The sequence below is a fragment of the Maylandia zebra genome, linkage group LG7 (assembly GCF_041146795.1).
Source record: "Maylandia zebra isolate NMK-2024a linkage group LG7, Mzebra_GT3a, whole genome shotgun sequence".
Lineage (NCBI taxonomy): Eukaryota > Metazoa > Chordata > Actinopteri > Cichliformes > Cichlidae > Maylandia > Maylandia zebra.
In genome coordinates, this window is record NC_135173.1 from 15,817,875 (window position 1) to 15,839,172 (window position 21,298).

Consider the following 21,298-nt stretch of genomic DNA (forward strand, 5'->3'; position numbering starts at 1 on the left):
GGTTTGTGACTTTGCTTATGTCTGAACATACTTATTTCAGTATACTCTGGGAGACAGAGCTAATGTTTCAATACGACACTGACCTGTAACGTTCAGGATATTTTACTGTAGTTAGACGAAAAGAAAATTGTGAAAATATGTCTCCTTCGAGCCGGATTTGAACCAGCGACCTAAGGATTTCAGCTGTGACGTCTACAGTCCTCCGCTCTACCAACTGAGCTATCGAAGGGACGCTGACAGTTAGCGTATCCATGTGTGTGGATAAGCTAACGAACACACCGGAACAATACTTCTGCGTCAGCCTACGTCATTAGTTACGCCTTAAGGCAGCGAGATTGTGAAGCGCGTGCGGTTCGGGTAGATGACGTATGTGATATTCGAAGCCACGTGAGCCGGTGTTGTGGCAAAACGTGATAATCTGTTTAAATAAAAAAAATCATTTAAAAAGTCTTTTTCAAGAGCGATCAGACCAGGAGTGCAGGATAAACTGCAACATCTATAACACAAGTTATATATTTTTAAGCGTCCAAACGGACCCGGATTGATTACAAAGTAGAAGACAGTCGTAATTACACTTAGAAAACAGGTTATTTCTTTATTTGTATAACCAGTTTTAATCCTGCTGTCTGCAGACTATTTATCAAAAGGATATTAGACACCCGTGGTGTGTCAAAAAGTAATCATCTGACCAAAAGTGATTTCCGGTATTTGCCAAAAAGTGATTATCCGTATTTAAACAGCTGTAAATGATTTGTTGGCCAATAATATGTGAAACAATGTCAAATGCATCCCTCATGAATGATATCAAGTCATTTGGAGCCACAAACAACATTCCTGTGACAAAGTAGAAGATACTATCAGTCTATTTAGCAACACAAGCAAAGATACATTTAAAAAAAAGAGGCACAGACAACATTAAACAAAATCCTTAAATATAAAGAAATTGGGGGTGGCTCAAGACTTTGCACATCTCTGGCTACACCTGAACGACTCTAGACACATCACAAACTGTAAATATTAATATTTGCTTATATTTTTGTCAACTATATTAACAGTGAAACTCTACCACTAAGTATTACCTCTAAAACTGTGATTCTACGCATGAAATTGACACAAGGGTAGCAGAAATGTGATTTATTGTAGCAAATAACATTGGCTAGATTTCTTCTACAAAATGACAAGAGCACCAGAAGCATTTAAGGAAGGCTGTAAGAAACGCACTCAGCCAAGTAAGTCAAAGAAAATATCTTAAAACATCCGTTTTCTCCTTCATATTCCTTCAGTCTCGTTTCCATTGTAGTGGACTTGAACCTTCGAACGAAAGTGAGCATATTGGCTGATGGTGTGCAAATAAGTGTGTAACAAAAGCTTCAGTTGTAGTATGGCAATTCACAAACATTTCTCATTTAGATTAAGCAGCCATTCCATCCGTGTTTGCATACACTACAATTCAATGCAACAAACTCAAAAACTGTGCGTGATAAACAAAGTAATTTAAAAAAGGGCTCTATTAAAGTAGGGCAAAGACTAGTGCGAAGAACTAGGGCATTCTTATTGGCTGGAGAGTGCTCTACAGTTGCTCTACATCAGGGGTGTCGAACTCCAGGCCTCGAGGGCTGGTGTCCTGCAGGTTTTGGATCTCACCCTGGGTCAACACACCTGAATCAAATGATTAGTTCATTACCAGGCCTCTGGAGAACTTCAAGACATGTTGAGGAGGTCATTTAGCCATTTAAATCAGCTGTGTTGGATCAAGGACACATCTGAAACCTGCAGGACACCGGCCCTTGATGCCTGGAGTTCGACACCTGTGCTCTACATTATTCAGCAGTATTTATTAGCTGCTGCAGTTTTTGTCAAGTATAAAGTTTGTGCTTACCAAGGAATCGCCGCATTAGATGCGCCACATAGAGTTCACCTACATTCTCAGCACAAAACACCCATTTTTCCCCCCAATACAAACACACAAAATAATGACCCCAATGTGGTCTGTGTCACTGACTCGCCTCGGTGATGAGCAAGGAGCCCATTATGAGTTGGGTAAAGATAGTCAAGTTTGCACTGTTTGCACTAGTCTTTGAGTTGCCAAATAACAGAGCCCATCACAAAGTGAGTTCATGCTAAAAAGGTATATCCAACTGTTAATGGATATACGTGGAATACTCTGACTAGGAAAACCAAACACACTGAGGGAAGCTCTGTATTAATGTACAACTGCATATTATAGCGATGTTCTTCCATGTTACCTAATGGGAGTCACTGTACTGCAACACTGTATCTAATCAATCTTCACACAAATCTCACATAATTGTGTTTGCTTGCACATTACTGTGTCACCCCTGACTCGACCAAAGGTACAAACTGGTTTGTATAACTTGGCAAATTCTGCTGTGTTTTGTGTGGAATAACTTAACTGTTTTGCACCTGACAACTGTAGACTCATAACATGACACAGATACATAACAAGCAAAGAAAAGAAAAAAAAGAAAACGAAAGAAAAAGTAAAAACGGACAGCAGTTCCAACATCTTTCAAGTCATCTTGCAGCAATACGTTATATATTTAGACATCCGAGTTCAGACTTTACCATCAGGATTTTCAGCCCACCTGCCACTACAGGAAAAAAGAAAAACACAACACAACAAATTACAACAATGTTTATCATTCACAATGATAAATAGCAATCATTGATATGAAATTATCCTCTAGAATAACCAATCACTTCAAAATACAGTCACATTTTAATTAGCTTCAAAACTATTATAAAAGTTCTTTTGCAAATGTCAAAGATTTTTCTAGTTTAATTTTTTTTAAAAAGCTGACTGGTAAAGTTCAGGCCAGAAAAAAGAACACAAACACAGACATGCTCGAAGTGGTGTTTAATGATTTCTAACCCATCTTATGGGTAACTACTAGGGGTGCAACGATACTCGTATCGATATTGAACCGTTCGATACAGTGCTTTCGGTTCGGTACGCATATGTATCGAACAATACAAAATTTTGAATTTATTTTATCAACTTTCCTTCTGACGATGCTGTCTGTGTTGAGCGCTCAGTGGATCTGCGCTCGACAGTGCAGCCTAGGCGGAGTAGTCGAATGCAGATTCACTGAGCGCAGGGCAAGCTAGCGAGACAGAAGTTAAGCTCTCCTTGCAACAGGCAAATTGAACCCCCCCCACCCTCATTCAGATGTGGCGTTTGGAACTATTTTGGTTTTCATGTGACGTATGACCCTGAAGGTAAGCGCGTCATGGACTAAAGTAAAACAGTATGTTGGATGTACCACGCAATGCTCAATTACATTGGTGGGAACTAGTGTGTTAGCGCAGTTAGCTCGTTAACGTGTTGACGCCGTCCAGCCCCATGCACGGGGCGATCCACGGTAGCTCGTTAACGGAGATTTGCCGTGTTGTGGCTTTAACGTCATTTCAACGAGATTAACGCTGACAGCGCTAGTGGGAACACAACGAATATGACTGCACATTTACTCCGACAGCATCCTAGTGCAAAGACAAGTGGAAGCAGACAAAAACAACAAGCACGCATGCTACAAACCCGAGTCATACCAGAGTCATTTAGACAGCCGTTAGCACATGATTCTCCTTATGGGGACCTGATATGTTTAATATGCTGCTGAGAATATAGCCCAGAAGAAGCGGATAGTATAGCTTTTATTTTGGAAAGAGCCATTTCTCTGTAATAAACTCTCTTTTCCAAAGATGAGTGATTCCTCAATCAGATATATATATATTTTTTTATTACTTTGTTGTTTCAGCAACATTAAATTTAAAAACTGTACTTTTGAGTTAAAATATATATTTATAATTTTAATAAATGACAAATTAAAAAGGCATGAACATTTTTTTTTGTATCGAAAAAATATCGAACCGTGACACCAAAGTATCGAACTGAACCGTGAATTTTGTGTATCGTTGCACCCCTAGTAACTACATGCTGTGCAGCTGTGTTCAGGTTTTGCGTTTCTGCTTTATTACTTGAAGTAAAACAATGGAAACTATGCTGGTGCTGAATGTTTCTGCAGACAGGCCGGAACATAAACACCCCTGTTATCTTCTTCACTGCTGTGGTTTGGATTGACATAAACTCCATGTCAACCCAAAGTTCATATTTCAAATTCCAAATAACTCCCTGCTGTGTTTCAGACATTTTGTGCATGAATTTACGTTAAAACAATAAAAATAAATAAAAACATTCTGCAGCCTAGTGTCCCCATTCCTTTTTACCCCTTATTGAAGTGTGAATATTTTTTATGATGTTACTTGAAGATAAAGTGCATAAGCACACAGTCTAAAGAACAAAAATATATGCCAATACATAATTCAGAACTGTGTTTGATAGTGTGTTGGTCCTGTTGTTATGTTGGCTTGGTTGTGCCACTTTGTGTTCGTAGCTTTTCTAGCCTTGTGTTTTCATATCTCAGTGTTGATTAAAAAGGGCAACTTGTTCTTTTTTTAATCATATGATGTTTCAATTATTAAAGATGCAAAAAAAACTTTTTTAATGAGTTAATGAATTCAATTTAATGTAGCCCTAAAAATAAGACATGCCATAAGGACTTTTACACCTGAGTTGATAAAATACAGGTATAGCTCATCTATAAGATTTATGATGCACTCAAGACAAACTTTTAAATGAGGCTCTGAAGGCAGGATGTCTCATTTTGTTGAAATATCTTTACTGAGGAGATGGGTCAAGGAGAGGTATCGAGCATGTGCAATCCTGTGTCTCTCAGTATAACCAAAGCGTTTTTTGATCACGTTGATTCCCTCTGAGTCATGAGTTTATGGCCCACCACTGCCACTATCTACAACAGATACTTCTGTTTTTAACCCGCTAAGTTTGAGGATAAACACACAACTGACCTTCAGCCCGCCACCACCACCTGACACAGAGGTGCTCATCGCTTGTTTCTCAGCTTCTTCCTGTTTTTTCCTTTTCCTTTCGACTGCTTCTGGATTTTTAACACCCCTGTACGCCGTCTGGAAAAAAGTGTGGGGTATAATCAAGTGCCAAGATGCAACAGCTTGATAATAAGTGTTTTGTTTTGTCTATATTTTCAGCATATACAAACAGTCTCAAAAGCATGCATGTGGGTTTTAATAAATTATTTTACCACAACCTTTCAGGTGCACACAAGGCTTGTTCAACCACAACCAGCGAGGGGGCATTCAACTGCCAAATAAGGCAGTTCAGCTGGAGGTTGAAGCAGCTACTTTCAGCAGTGCTGTGCTGCTCAACTGAGACGACTGTGGGTTGTTAGAGACCAGTGCTTTGACCTGCATCAGAGTGTGAACTGTCATGGTGTTGGAAGATTTAAGGATGAAAACGGTGACTGGGAGCACAAGGTTGTGGTAGTTAAGCCAATCCAGAAGACTCACCTGGCCAGGTAGAGTTTTTCACCCTGGTCCAGGTCTACTTACCTTGAGAGAACTCTAGTGCGTCTCTTTTTCAAGTGGGTTTTCTGTGCGATAAAAAATACTCACCACACTGTAAACTAACTCCACCTTTAATACTGCACTCAGTTACCAGATTACTGGGTACGTATGTGGCGCCAAAGACACAGTCCAATACATAAATACCGGTAAATAATACATTTTGTGAAGTTCAGTTTTGGGGGAAACTTTTGTTTGTTTGTTTTTTTACAGAGCTCACTTTAAGAATGGTGACTTTTATTCATATTTTAATTCTACTACCAAAAATGCACTTCTAGTGATGTTATAAAAAAGCTAAAACAAAAAACAACACAATTCAACTTCACTGCTGATTTCAATGAGTGATGGCAGAGTTCATGTTTGTACTTGTACTGAATAACACACCTCTGCTATAGCGAGCTGCACCCAGTAACCTGGTAAATGTACTACACACGTGTAACAATGTTTTAGTACTTGAAAAATGGACAATAAGACGCGACTCGTCGTAACTTACCTCTTTTTGTCTCTTTTCGGCGGCTTCAGCTAACTGTTGTCTCCGGGTCTCCTGTTGGAAACATGGGAAACTTGTGAGCTAAAGCTGTCCTCTCTGAGCTAAGCATGTTGGGCCTGAAGCATACTTATTAACATGCCGCTGTTCACATACAGTCAACGCCTCCTCTGCGTTACCTACCAGGGCCCATTGGTGTCCTAATGGTGATTAATCAAATTCACGTGGGCTCAGCTAATTCCTATATCAATTCGTACTCATTACTACTATACAGCTGACCGAATTATTGTTAAAGCTGTGTAATAACAATCATAGTAACTTAACTTACAGGATCTGGAGTGACCACAACGTCGTCCGCTGCTCCACCAAGGCACGGTAAGCACATCCCCATACTTCAGTTTTTAATTTAGGCAGTAAAAGGCAACGCTGAAAATTAGTTTTCTCTGTTTTCGTGGTGCCTAACTACAAAACTAACTAGATGGCAGGCCCGTTTATAATGCTGGGTGAGAGTTCAGGCAAATAAAATAGGAGCAGCAGCAGCTTCTATTCCCAACTACTACTACTGCTGTTGGGTCATCTGGCATAACGTTACCGTTAGCTACGGAACATTAGCATTCTAGCTAGCGGCTACCACTACAAGCCCAGCTGCGTCTCCAAGCCGCATGATAAATTACTCCTCCTCGCACCTCTTGTTTAATCGCCGCGACATTTGGAAAACAGCAGTGTGGAAGTCAGACGCCTCAGTCAAATGCTTTTTTTCCTCCTTTAAGTTTGTTTTGGTCCGAGATCAACTGGCTGACGAGTCAGCCAAAGTATGTTCACTAGCGATAGGTTAGTAAACACTCTTTTACTGTTCGCCTCCAATAAAAACAAGAGTAACCATACTGCAATACCACCATGAAAAACACAAAAAATTTACTACTGTTTTTAACAGTTGACAGTACAGTAAGTAGTTGTAGTCTTATTTAGTTTTTACTCTCTGAATAACAATTACGTGTAGCGGGACTTTGAACATAACTAGCTGACAAGGGGCGGATACTTCGCTTGTAGATAGGTCAGCAGCACCACCTTGTGGCGAAGAGTGGAACGAATCGAATGAGAAATACTTTATATTCTTTTGTTACAACGACAATAGTAATGATAATGATAATAATAATAATAAACCTAATAACTAATATTAACTAGCAGGTATATTTCTGCTAGATATATAAACTGTTTTATTCAAGTGATAGCAGGTGGGAGTGGAGTTGAATATGTTACAGAAAGTGCTCTGCTGCTTGTCCAGTAAGGGGTGCCGAGGGCAGTTGGGATTTTCCCTGATGGATAACAGACCTATTCTCCACCACGACAAAAGTGTCCAGTTTGCAGCCAGTCATAGACCCAACCTTCCTAATCGGTTTATGTAGTATGCTGGTGTCACCAGCTCCCCAGCAGACCACTGCAAAGTACACTGTGTTCACCACAGCTGAGTGACAGAAAATATCCATGATTTTGCTGCACACTTTGAAGAATCTCAGGAAATTAGATCTTGCTCATCCCCTTTTTGTGTATGGCATCTGTGCTGATCTTCCACTTCAGCCTGATGTAAATGTGGATGCGCATAATCAAAATAATAACAAAATATATGACAAAAGTTCTTTCAGATCTACAAACAAGCCTCGTTACTTAGCAGAAATTTTAAAATGTCTTCGGTCACTTATTTTGGTAGTTATTGTCAGTCAGAATGAGAATCAGAATACTTTATTAATCCCTGGGGAAAGTATGTAAATTAGTTATCTAACTTGTGAAATCCAATTGTCATCTGGGCATCTGCATGGAGTCCAGTGAAATCTGATAAAGGTTTACTGACTTACACTCAAAAAAGGTATTACAAGCTCTTGTTTCCCAATGGTAGTTATGCATTTAACATCATCTTTGCTCTTTTGAGAATTTTTATCACAGATTGTAATTCTCTCTGGTAACAAGTGTTTTTGCTGGATATACTCCCCTGTAATAAGATATTATAATACCAGGATATTATATCCTTTTATTCTCATTCCCACAAGGACTCTCGTGGTGTACACATAACTACCTTGCAAGCAGAATTCACCCCCTATAACCTGCACAGTAAATGTTGAAATGATCAGATCAACAAAAATGTAAACAAATGTTTAGGGTTCATTATTCCCTATAAATCTTGTTTTGAAGCAAAAATGAATTAACACAACAAAACGCTAAAAAGTTTTTATTTAAAAAAAAAAAAAAGACCCTTAAAGGGGTGGATAGATTCACAGTATGTTCTCTTAATACACTTACACTCTAACTTACACAATCTCCCGAGAAACCTTTGTGTGTGAAATGAGTAATGTTCCATAAAGCACTCAATATGCTACAGTCAATAGTCTGAGAGTTTAATGTTGTACCCCTCTTTGTCGGACCAAACCTCAAACTCCACCCATTCATCCCTGCTGCAGCGTCTGGGCTATTTCACAGCTTTAAGTGCTGCACTGTGGGACTGACAGGTCCATGAGGCTGCACAGCGCTTGCAGTTTGTGCAAGTTATCATTCAGAAACTTATTGATGGGGGAATTATACTGAAGGTGGAAGCAAATGCAATGGAAGTTAAGGCGTCACAAGCTCTAGGCACCTCCTCAGGTAGGTTCAGCTCACTTCTGAGCAGCTAGCTGTAAAACTAAAGGGCTTAATATTAGCTGACTTGATAGACTTGATATGATCTGTTATACAACGTTATCTTATTTCACCCAGCTTGCTTATTTAATGGCTTTGCCTTTGGTAACAAACCTATTTGCTGGCTATACTCTTGTGTATATGCTGTTCAATATTCAGCTGTTTTCCCGCTCTTTTTTGTGTGGAATAAACAAACGCTAATATTATGCAGTCATTCAATAACATTGCATGCTGTAGCAGTGCATGCTTTTCACAGTGCTTGCAACATGAGCATCTGATGAGAGCATGAATCTTTCATATGTATGAAACATGCTGGTAATGCTCCTGATGAACACTGATACTGGTGGGTTAATTTATTAATGAAGCATGATGTTAAATGAATAGCACTTGGAAGTGAAGTTTCATCATGGTCAATAATAATTTTCCTTGGAGAGGTGGGTGTTCTTCATGTCATTTTCTATAAGTTAGGAAGAGAGAAAGTGGCCCAGCTTGTGCTTGACTAGAACTGATGCGCCTTCTTGGAGCATGCTAACTTATCAGTGTCTGCACAGCACTCAGGAAAGCTCATTGTAATCTTGTACTGAAAACCTAAGTGGTAAGCCACAGACTGATAAAAGTAAAGAAACTTATTTTCTTTTTTTCCTAGCGAAATCCAACAAACATGTCTTGTGTCATTCAGTTCAATGAGGCGGCTAACTAACGCACGAGTGGAGTGGCTTTTATTAGCTGCTCTAAATCACCTCTGCCACAGGCAATCGGGGAAATGGTAAATGCTGTGGTTATCCCATCTGTGCTGAGTGGGCGATGTATGACCAGGGGACAGGCGCTCTTGAGGGGGAGGGCGCGGGGGCCAAATCATGACGTGGTGGCGCGGCAGGAAGTGTCATGAAGTGGTCGCAAGTCATCAGGAGTTCAAAGCTGTGAGTGTATTCTGGTCCATTTGGGTCACTTCTCCCTGTGACTGCCTCACATGAAGCAGAGATGTCACAGAAACAGTTTCTGATAGCGAGCGACCCGGGACGTGACCAAGTAACTGTGCCCACGATGCTTATTTTGTAAATGTCAGGTTTTAAAATCCCAGTTAGTTCACGCTCCGAGAGTCGCTGCAAAATGTTATCTCTTGCTGAAAACAATGAACTGTAACGAAAACAATACTGCAGAATGACAGAGTGAAGCTGGATGACTTTAACCTGAAACTTCTGTATGAAAAACGAGGCCGTAGCTTAAAGTGACATGAGTGTTCAGGTGAATATGCAACTTTTTTTTCCTTTTTTGCTGACAATTTGTATTTTTTCAACTTTCCAGCACTGGACACCCGATTCCTTGCTGACTTTTGTAACATATGTCAATCAATTTATATAAAGAAAAACACAAAAATCAGGAACAAACTGATGACCCAGCATAGGCAGGTGTTTTCTGAAATCCTCTTCTTCTCTTTTTTTTTTTAAAGTAAGGATAATAAAGGCAACAGGAGGTTTCCCCTGTGCCCTCTTGTTACACTTGATTCTTTTTGTTCTTTTTGTTATAGTGTTGACAGGCCATGCATACAGACCTGCTGCTTCATAATGCATTTTTTAATAAATCTGAAGAAGGCCAGTATATTGTTCAGTCACTTTGGATTAGAGAAAGAAGCACGCATGTTACAGCCATTTATGTGGCCTAAAGTGATTCACACAGACTAATGTAAGCTGTCCAGGCTCATAACAGCTTGGAGTGGTCATCGTGTAATGCAAATACCACACAGTAAATTTCCCATACGCGGACATGCACCTCCCTTTAGCTTACATGTGTTAAAATGATAAACACTTAGGCCCTTTTTATTGAATTAACAGCAGGGGTAGATGTGCACCTGACTACACTTATCACGAAAAATTACATTATCAGCTGCTGACGTTGACAAGTTTTAGCTGGCTTGAGTGCGAGCACATTAAGCAGTTAAAAGTCCAGTATGTGTTTCTGGGATTTGTTGTGTTCGGTCATGCTTGTGAGTCCAGCCCTCAGGAAAGTTTGGCTGCCGTGTAAAACGGAAATAAAACAAAACACTTAAAAAAAAAAATCCAAAATGAGCCAGACATTCAAATTGTTTTTTTGAACAGAGCTGTGAGCTTTTAATGGAGTCACTCTTTCCTCGACAGCTCATCGCAGATTCGCGTCTGTTTGAGACGGGGATTTAGTCAGCTTTGAAACGCACTTGTTTAAATAAATAATCAATCTTCCAGGAAGTTTGAGTAGGAAGTTCCCTGCTCATCAATCGATACCTAATGTCTCTATAGTTTTTGAAACCTTCAGGAGAACATACTGCTGCACTTAGCACGCACATCTTTAATGGACGCAAGCACATTTTGGCAATATGTTTCTCCCTACTAGTTTTCCAGAGCTTTGATGACCTGGATGTTGCACTTTCTTTGATCATCCCCTCAAAGTGTTATGATCTCGTTAATGGCAGAAAGTTTAACATTTGGCATTTCAGTCACAAACTGTACTCAACATGTCTGCTTACCAAAGTTTACTTTTCTTGTGGGCTTCATTAAAATGAGACATTAAATCTGTGAAGAGTCATTTCTGACATGAAAACTCTTAATGTTACTGAGTCATGTTGTTTGGACTGTGAGCTTCCTGTTGGTCTTAATGAGGCTAAATATACACATCTCCCTTCATTACACACACACACACACACACACACACACACACACACACACACACACACACACACACACAGGATTGTTATTTTCCTTTTTACAATTAAAATGTGGTTAACCTTGGTGTGACCTGTTTAAGACTATGAATCGTAGCCTCCACATTAACTGATTACAGCAATTATTTCAGTTTAACTTGTTTAAATAGAATAAATAATAATAAACTGGTTAAATATAGTGTAATGTTTAAGAGGCCTTAAGCCGTTTCACCTTGTGTTCATTATTTCAATTCAACACATTCACACAAAGAAGAGCAAACACTGAGCATAAAGAATTCTAATCAATTAAATTAAGTTAAAAAAAACAATTTTCATACACTAAAAAGTCACTTATTGTGCTTTTTCTTATCTACTGTATTCAGATATTCAGTATATACTTTCACTATAGTGAACTATGTTTTATTTACTGCTTCTAAAAGCCACATATTTTTTTTTAAAAATAGATAAAATAAAAAAATACAAATAAAGATAAATATTTTTTTGAAAGTACTCTAACTCTATGCAAGTCTTATTTTTTCTTTCTTTCTTTTTCTTTTTAAAAAGAGCAAATTTCTGTTAATATTAGATCTGCAAATTTTCTTTGTGTTCTCTCCCATTTTTCCCATTTTAAGGATGCTCAAATCAAACATGGTCAGAGTTTCAAATATAGAGGTCAGTGCAGTCAGTGTGGACATGAAATAATTCCAGTGAGTCAAAAGTTCAGACTTCGTGGTGCTCTAACAGCTCTGTTTCATATAAGATCAGTCAGAGCACGCATCCTTACTGTGGTCATCTCGGTTACACAGCTGAGGTTAGGAACAGTTCCACCACCTGCTGTTCAAATGTAATGCTGGCAGGAAGAAGAATAAAACTGGCTTCAAGGGAGAAATACCTGTAGATTTCATGAACTAAGGCCCATAATGCACTGTGTATCATGCATAGCTACTCTGGGGTGGCTTTAGCTCAGGCGGTAGAGCAGGTCATCTACTGATCGGAAGGTTGGTGGTTCAATTCCTGCATTCCAAATATCCTTGGGCAAGATATTAACCCCAAATTGCTCTCCGATGCATCCATTGGAGTATGTGTGTGTGACTGTTACTTAGAAGGCACCTAGAAAAAATGTGCTGGTGTTAATGGGTGAATGCTTTGAGTGCTCAGAAGAGTAGAAAAGCGCTATATAAGAACCAGTCCATTTACCAGAGTAGTAAGTAAAAGGAGTCAAGGGTACAAAGAGAGAGGCCCCCCTCACGCATCTCTCCCGAGTCCTGCTTCAAAGTTTTGGTGTTAAGGTTTCTAATACAGTCCCACTTAGTTTCCAGATGGGTGGGTTCACAAGAAGAATAGAGGTGTTTGACAATATAAGTGATGTCCTCATTTATACTGTTGAACTCTAGTAGAGACTAAGATTAAAAATGAGGTGCTAGAAAGGAGAAGAGTCCCTCTAAGAATCAGTTCTAGCGAGTCGGGGCATGGACACGTCGTCTCTGGAGCTGCTTTTGGCAGAAATCATGTTGGCTTAGCGGTTGGATGAGGTTACAATATTTTTCTGTGTCAAAAGGAAGCTCCAGCTAAATGCCAGATGAAAATGCATGACAGATGTCGTTTGTTTTGCCAGCCAGTGGATTTAATAATGCTGCTCGTGTATATTTGTGAAAATCCACATTATTTAAAATGCGAGCAGATGAAAAGGTAACTTTACATAACGGTGTAGGCCAAACCATCAGTGTCTTCCAGTTATTTTAGTTTGGCTAAAATCTGGTTTTCCAAAGCTGGTTTGAGTGAAAATGATCCCTTAACAAAGCCTTGATATTAAACATCTGGACTTGTCTGTTAGTTTAACTGTCCCACAGTTGAGTTTTGAAAGCCAGAGTGTTTAGTGGTCCCCATTAGTGTCAAGTATCAGAAGACAAAAAGGAATATCACAGACTCATTAATAATGGATGAGCGTAGTCACTTGAGAAGGATAAGTAGAGAGCTGGGCTTCTCTGATCATCAACAAAATTAACTGATGTGGACATGCAAGCTTAATTTTCCTGTGGACAACTTACACAAGTGATATTATTGTTTGAGCTGGAAAAAGCCTTCGGGATGCTACCACTCACTGATTTCTGATATTTTCTTTGTTTCACAGGATCATGTCATCAGGAAAACTCTGTGTACCTCCCCCTGCTGGAGAGTCAGGTCTCCAGCTCCTCCAGTGGCATCAGACACCATGCTACTATCAGTCCCACCATCAGCCCATCCTGGAGCAGTTCCCGCTCTGGAGGCACAGACACCGACCAGCAGTCTGGTGAGCCTGCCAGCAGGTCTTGGAAAGCCAAATGTTTACAAACACTGCCTCCTGTCGATAAGCATATTTTTCCACATCTAAATTGTGTGTATAAATTTGCGGTTTATGACATTTGAAGCTGTCTCCCTCGTGTTGCCCAGTGAGTGGCTGACTCAGTCAGTCTAGAGCAAGCTCCACACATTTGCGCCAAAACAGCACAAACAGCACAAAAAGTGTTTGAACCAAAGTTAAAGCCAGTAAAGTCAATATTTTGAGCCCTTATTTTCATTGTTTCATATTTTTTATAATATGTTACTGAAAGATCAGTTACTGTAATATTTATTTCAATTCAGTTTTATTTTATTTATATAGTTCCCAATGACAACAACAGTCACTTCAAGCTGCTTAATATTAGGTAAGGTAAAGACCCTATAATAATACAAAGAAACCCCAGATGACGTCCTATGAGCAAGCACTTTGGCGACAGAGGGAAAGAAAAACTCCCCTTTAACAGGAAGAAACCTCCAGCAGAACCAGGCACATGGAGGGGCGGCCATCTGCCACGCCTGGTTGGGGGTGAGCTGAGGGAGAAAGGACAAAAGACATGCTGTGGAAGACAACTAAAGATTAATATTAACTAATAATTAAATGTAGAGTGGTGTATAAAAACATGGTGAGTGAAAAGGTTGAGAGAAGGAGAAATGTTAAGTGCATCATGGGAATCCTCCAGCACCCTATTGCATCATAACTAAGGGTGGATTCAGGGTCACCCAATCCAGCCCTAACTATGAGCTTTCTCAAAAAGGAAAGTCTAAAGCCTAAAGATTAATCAATGAGAATTAAAAAGCATTTGTTGTTCAGGCACACATTGGGAGTGGTTGGCTTCACTTTGGTCCAGAGAGGAAAAGTTTTGAGCTTCAAATGAACTTTTAAACTGACTTAATCAGCAGATCTCTCAGTTGCTAAGCCTTACAACAAAACCATCATAGTTAATTTAGCTGAAAGTGTTGATGCCAGAGGCCTTCACTATTCAGGAGCCTCTCAAGCAGCTTCTTTGATTCTCCGAATGGCACGCTAATGCAGATCCTTCCTGAGGGGCGAGTAATGTGTTGAATATTAGGTAGCTTTGATGGTTTCTGAGTGGCTGTTTTTCACGTTTTCTCTGAGTTGAGTATCTGTTATTCTATATTACGCCACTGCTATACAGGCTGAATAATGGTCTAACTACAAATCACAGCTCAATAAAAATGTATTGATGTGCCGACTACTGTTACTAACAGATTTTTCATTATGGCTTTATTGGCATTTCCTCTTTATTATCCACATTTTCTGGCCATTTACATACATTTTTATGTAATTGGCCAGAAACCAACACTCAGTCACCCAACTGATTATTCCAGGCAATTTAGTTATAACACATATTACTTAAAAATAAAAACTGCAAATAAAAACTTTTCATTCCAGGATTTCTAGAGGCCCTGGGTACACATTTCCACTCTTGCCCGCACTATGACGCACCTGCTTTTTTTTAAAAATGTAAACATTTCATGCAGCTGGCCATTTAATTTCAAGGATTCAAGGGTGTCCTTCTTTTTGTGTGTATTTGCGCTCATGAGCTGAGGTTAATAACAGTTAGCCACACTTTCCACACGGTGGCAGTATATCATTTGTCTAAATTCATCCCTTTGCAGTGCTCCCATCTGACCTACATCCTCTAACTACCAGGCAGGAATGGAAAAGATAGAATTTAAAGTGGGACTGACCCACTGATAAGAGCTGCAGTTTTATTTATTAATCACCCCAGTAGAAGAAATGCATTAGCTTGCTAGTTCAATGTCGCGTCGCTGGGGTTGGCACACAATGCCCTGATAGCAGTCTTTAATAAACATCAGAACAGTGGGAGGAGTAAAAGCATGCCGAGCTGCAAGAAAACAGATGGTATTTGCATCTATGACAGATGCCAGGCTTCTTTTCTCAGTAACCCCACAGACGTAGATTAATATACAAAACTAAGGCCAAAGACCAAGATAAAGATTATGTTATTGTTCCCGAGGCAAACAGTCACCAGATAACAGCAGTCAGTTCAGTGTCTGCTTGCACAGAAACAGCATGAAACACCCATGAGAGAGCTTTCCCTCTCATGATCCAGATTAGTGGTCTGCTGCTGTAACTCTCTGGGGATGACATTGAAATAAGACCAGTGACCTTGCAGATAAACCTCGATGAACTGGCAGCTTGGTTAATACTATAAAACTGGAGACTTAAAAAGAATTTATTTTCTATCCCATAAACTACCTGCATGTTTTACTAATAACCGTGATAATCACGATCCTCATTGACATGTTAGGTAATTCATATACACTGAATTTTGCTATACTTCATGGTTAAAATACATAGGATTGCATCATTACTCAAATATTATTATTACTATATCAACTGAATCTATCGTACAGTCTCACTTTTAACAACCTGATTGTAAATAATAAAAATAATCTCCTGATTTGTTCCATTATTATTACTATTATTTTGTGACTCTGACTACAGCTGCTAAAGAGAATGCCAAAGGAAGAAGGTGGCACCTGTGATAAAAAGGTAACACGTGCAGTCTTTGATTAAATGTACAATTTTTTTTTAAATATCATTATCGTGTTTGCCAGTATATAATGTCAATAAGTTATATTAAAAAGAACATGTGTGGTCTTAGTTTAAAGGTTCGGTCCTAAGTCCTTAGAAGGTCTTACAATTCTGTAAATACAATCTCAGCACATGACAACAAAGCCAAAATGCAGAAGCAGTGTGTGGAAAAACTAAGCACACCTCATGATTTAGTAGCTTGCAGAAACACCGCCTACTTCAATTATTTGAAGTTATTTTCTGTATGACTTTATCAGTCTTGCACATCACATAGGAGGAGTTTTGACCCACACTTCTTTAAACTACTTCTTCTTCTTTGACGTTTTTGTGCATTTCTTTATGCACAACTCTCTTAGGATCCCACCACAGTGTTTCAGTCAGCTTGAGTTGAGGACTTTGACTGGGCAATTGCAACACTGTGATTCTTTTCTTTGTTGGCCATTCTGTTGTAGATTTATTACTGTGTTTGGCATCAATGTCAGACAGATGGTCTCACATTTGCCTCTAGAATTCTTTGGTATACAGAGGGCATCATGGTCAACTGAAGGACTCCTTAATGTGCTTAATGTGGCACATCATGGGCAAACATCTCCACGGTGGTGTCATCTCTCCAAAACACATTTGTTCAAAAGCAACTTTGCAAACTCAGCTATCAAAGCATCTGCTTAGATAGAGGTACTCACACTTAACTGTTTGACTTGTTGTCAATTAACAGTTGCATTTGAATAGTTGGCTGTTACTTACCCTCTTAATTCCTAAAAATGCAGGAACTGCATTTTGCTTTAGTGTTTGTTAAAGAAATAATGGCACAGTGTAATATCTCAAGTATTATTGTTAATCTAATTTTGTATTCACCTTATTTTAAGACCTTATTTTAAGGACCCAATGAAGTTTTAAATTATACTAAATATGATAGTAATAGCCTAGAAATTAGTGCGGTTGCACTTTTTATTTTCCACATAACTGTAATATAACTGTTTAACACTGTCAAAAGCAGTGCAGGTGAAAACAAAAATGTTAACGTGCAGAAGCAGAGAATGATTTCCTGATGAAATATACACTGTTGTGTATTTCACTGCCCAAATCTGCAATAAACAACAAATCTCTCATTTAAGTGGATTTCTGTTTGTGCAGTGCACGACTATTAGTCCTCCAGTTTTAATAGTCTGCAATCAAAGTGCACTGCAGCTACATGGTGCCCTGTTCAGCTTTAGTTTTCATGACTGATGAAACATTTACTGTCATACAAGGGGTCCCCTGCCTCTGCAGCCTGGGCTCTGTGAGGCCTGTGTGAGCTGAGATATTGACTTTACAGACCTTTTGCTTTTGCATTTAGTTATTTTTTTTATTATTATTATTATTTCTTTTAGTGTTAAAAAATTTGAATTGAAGCCTGACTGTAGCTGCAGCTTCCTCTAACAATAATAATGGATTGGATTTATATAGCGCTTTACAATTCCATTATTCATTCACTCTCACATTCACACACTGGTGGAGGCAGCTACAGTTGTAGCCACAGCTGCCCTGGGGCAGACTGACAGAAGCGAGGCTGCCATATCGCGCCATCGGCCCCTCACCAGTAGGCGGTAGGGTAAAGTGTCTTGCCCAAGGACACAACGACCAGGACAGAGAGCTCGGGGATCGAACCGGCGACCTTCCGGTTACATATACGCTTCCCAACCCCCCTGAGCCTCGGTCGCCCCCCTAACAACAACTTTACGCCATCATTGGTCTTGGATTTTTATGATCATGTGTCCCATGGCTTGAGAAAATTAGAGAGGGAAAGAAAGTATTTTTACATTTTCGTATTTTTCGTTTTGTTATAAAAAGGCTGATTGCAGTGTCTCAAATGTGAATTCAACTTAAAAAGAACAAACAACAACGTCCCCATGATTACATATTTTTATCTGTGATATTTGGGAAGCAGTAGCCTGTACTGCATTATATTTAACTTAATACTGGGTCCACGGCTGTGGGTTTTTTTTTCTGTTTGGATAAGTGCAGCTTTCAGCAGGAGGATAACTGGAGAGCAAATCAAATTTGTCGACGGTCCATTTGCAATTTGCCGTCCGTGGTAATTTCCCGCAGCTTTAGTAAATCAGCACGGAGGAGGATAGGAGGTGGACGCGTCCATCTCAGGACCTCCCCTACCTCCGGTCGCCATGACAACAGCCGTGGATGGTGGCGATAGGGGAGCGGAGGGGGGTGTTGGGGTAGGGGGGTGGGAGCTTGCATAGAGGAGACAGGTGTTGCTGGCGTTTGCGCATCGCCAGTGAGCTCGTTTGGCAGGATGGGAGCTGAGGGAACACCTACACAACCCCGCCACAGTTTCCCATGTTTTCCGCAGTTTTGCTTTTTTAAATACGGAATTTGATTTGCGCTGGGAACCAACTGAACGCCGCCATGGTGCACCACTCGGGCTCAATCCAGTCCTTCAAGCAGCAGAAAGGTTTGTGGATAACGTCAGGGGAAATTCAAGGTGTCAAGATGTGATTTTCTTTTTTGTCGTTGTTTTTAGACGAGTGTGGCTACTTTTTTTCCTCTTGTTGAACAGTTTGTGTGTGAAGTGGTGCTCGGAGGTAATGGTCTCTCCACTTGCTGTTAGTGTGACGCAGAGTTGGAAGCTTTGCAGCCTCGTCCTCCTGGGAAGAAGCCTGTTTCTGAAACCTGCACTTTTGGTATTTTGTCCGCTACTTGACGTTGCACCGACAGTCATACCCACGTTTTTATTATAAAGGTCCAGCCTAGTTAAATAAAACCGTACAGGTCAAAATGATCAGTAATGTAAAACAAAGATCAACAACTTGAAACTTGAAGCACGTTTGGTAGATTTAAGCGGAAAGCTGCGGGTTCTCAGAGAAAACACATTTCTGCGCAGTCCATACAAAAAATATCCCAGTTTCTAAACTTGTGTTCGTATCCATGCTCATATGAATGAGTAGGACAAGAAGCTGATAACCAAACTTAATATTCAGCTGTGCTTTGAAGGGGAAAAATAAATAAAAACCATTCTGTTTAGATCTGTTCAGAAGCATGCCAGATAGTTTGTGACAAAGTGATATGTTTGTGCCCTGAAACCTGCGAGGAGTAGCTTCCTCAGCGTTTTCTGACAGTCGTTTTTTTTTTTTTTTTAATGAAGCTGTTAAAAGTTCCTGTAATGCAGTCAAAATGGAGGGGAAAACAGTCAGATTTAATTTCTCCATGTTGGTGTGCTGTTGGTTGTTTTGCATTTCGGACAGGTACTCTTTTTACACACAGGACAAACTGTTCTGTAAAAGAAAACTACTTTGTGTCTGCACACTGCTGCAAATCTGTGAGGGGAAAAAACCCCAAAAAACAGTGCCACATACAACAGCTTCTAAGTGCAGCTTGATTACACTGCTGGGCCAGTATTGATTTTACACCCTATGTAGGGTTCCTTGGGGGAAATTAGTGCTTCTTCAATGCTTTGCGGTTCTTGCTGTCTAAATTTAGAAAAACGATGAAGAAAGATCTTGTTTTTCATGCTGAGCTAGGCTAATAAATGTGGAACAGTTACCTCTTTTGTTATGCGTACCCAGCTGAAGATGGGAAGGTGCATCCCCTGGCTTCTGATGAGACATTGCTGAGCACCTCGACCTCATGAGTGGGGGATGCCCTGCTGGGAAAGGCTGCTCTTGTTCACCTCTCTGTTTATTTTGGATTCTTTGTTTAATCGTGCAAATCGTTCGTCTGTTCAGTTATTATTTCCTTCTGTATTAATGCATCAGAGAAAATCCTACATTATAAAATTTTATAAGCTCAGAATAATGACCTCGTGACTTCAGTCAGCGCTCCAGAGGACTATATCAGATTTATGTTAAAGTTTGTAACCCAGAGGACCCACTCAATATTTCAGTGGCTGTTAAGTGCACCATTAAAATAAACGCGAAGGTGGTGAATTTTGGCTCACAAAGGCCTGCTAAAGCAAAACTCAGCGATTATATTGCACTTCCTGGAACACAATCAATTGCGCCATATGCATTAAAAGGCTTGGAGCTGGAAATGCTGTTTCACCATATGAATCCATATGAAAAGCTTTAGTAGGATTCCTGCAGCAAAAAATTGAAATTGAAATTTAACAGAAGAGATGTCCTTTTCATCTTGCCTTCAAAAATATCTCACTCGGGTGATATGAACAGCAAAAAAAGCACAGCTACAGTTAGTCTTTGGCAAAAATGACTCATCTGATTTGTGCTTTCAAAGATTTGAGTGAATTTCAAATGCTCTTTGGCAGACTGATCATGAAGTCAGATTTGTCTGCAGCATGCTGGTGGATCATGTTGAAATCCTGAACACTCTGCAGAAAGTTTTTCTTCTTTTTTTTTTGCTTTAAGCGAATAAAAATTTAAAGGTAACCTGGTTCTTCAATCAAAGATTTAAGTCTAAGCTCCACGCTTCTACATAGCGTTGTGCACTTTGGTGAGAGGTGTGTAGTCCTTCCAGCCGGCTTCTATTATAGTTTGTATGTTCTATATCAGATGATATTCTGCTCATCTTCATCATGGGTGTTGCTTTTTTATTTATTTATTTATTTTTAACCCAGAAGCCCTCATTAGCTTAAAAGGGAGTAACTTTGATGTTTGCGAGTGCTTGTCAGTGGTAGATGGCATCTGTAGGACTGAGGCTGTGCTCTCTTTGCAGTTTTCTACAGTAAATGTTGAAGTTTTTGTGTATTTGTTGTTGTGGTGTGTGCATGCACACGTGCATAAACCTTTGCTTGCACAGTCCAGGGCTGACCACCTGTCCTCTTATGCAAGCAGGCAGATGAGTTTATTGCCACAGACACTAATATCAGAACAGATAATATTATCTGTCTATTATATATTTAAACAGGCTACTGTAGGATAGTAGGCAGACATCAGTTTTATGTACGATGATTTATTCAGCATGCTTGGCTGAAACTAACAAAATAACAAAAACAAGTCTTGTCTTCTATGTGTGTGCGCACATGTGTGTGTGTTGTCTGGCAGTTAGCGGCTTTAACACTTTCACAGTCCTTAAATAGTCGGCGCTTGTTTGGTTGCTAGGTTATAAGAACAATGCAGGCAGAAGTTCTGCTGGAGCCCAAAACATATTTAATCACATCCACAAA

At 39.7% G+C, this 21,298-nt stretch overlaps 2 protein-coding genes and 1 non-coding gene across 6 annotated transcripts in view; 1 reads left to right on the forward strand and 2 right to left on the reverse strand.

The window, feature by feature from the left end:
• Positions 1 to 142: 142 nt before the first annotated feature.
• On the reverse strand, positions 143 to 229 carry trnay-gua (transfer RNA tyrosine (anticodon GUA)). The gene is given in 2 exon segments: positions 143 to 178; positions 193 to 229. It is a non-coding gene; the product is annotated as a tRNA-Tyr (tRNA).
• An 890-nt stretch (positions 230 to 1,119) lies between these two features.
• Positions 1,120 to 6,933, reverse strand: svip (small VCP interacting protein). Its single transcript, XM_004575114.5, has 4 exons — positions 6,270 to 6,933; positions 5,948 to 5,998; positions 4,885 to 5,001; positions 1,120 to 2,612 (listed from the first exon to the last, which is right to left on the reverse strand). The coding sequence occupies exons 1-4, from the start codon at positions 6,330 to 6,332 to the stop codon at positions 2,598 to 2,600; spliced, it is 246 nt and encodes an 81-aa protein (XP_004575171.1). The 5' UTR covers positions 6,333 to 6,933; the 3' UTR covers positions 1,120 to 2,597.
• A 6,499-nt stretch (positions 6,934 to 13,432) lies between these two features.
• Positions 13,433 to 21,298, forward strand: part of ano3 (anoctamin 3) — a 51,037-nt gene continuing 43,171 nt past the window's right edge. For 2 of the 4 annotated variants that reach the window (XM_004575117.3, XM_004575116.3), the window contains exon 1: positions 18,361 to 18,634. In XM_004575117.3, the coding sequence (XP_004575174.1) occupies positions 18,589 to 18,634 (46 nt within the window). In that variant the 5' untranslated portion in view covers positions 18,361 to 18,588. Of the gene's footprint in view, positions 13,573 to 18,360; positions 18,635 to 21,298 lie in introns of those variants that run through there. The other 2 variants (XM_076885844.1, XM_004575115.3) reach the window with 2 other exon arrangements.

Excerpts from the sequence above, each read along its gene's own strand:
- svip (XM_004575114.5), bottom strand. The coding sequence starts at position 6,332 with ATGGGGATGTGCTTACCGTGCCTTGGTGGAGCAGCGGACGACGTTGTG. Across the intron at positions 5,999-6,269 it reads TTGTGGTCACTCCAGATCCT|GAGACCCGGAGACAACAGTT; the intron begins GTAAGTTAAGTT and ends TGTTTCCAACAG. Across the intron at positions 5,002-5,947 it reads CCGAAAAGAGACAAAAAGAG|ACGGCGTACAGGGGTGTTAA; the intron begins GTAAGTTACGAC and ends ACTTTTTTCCAG.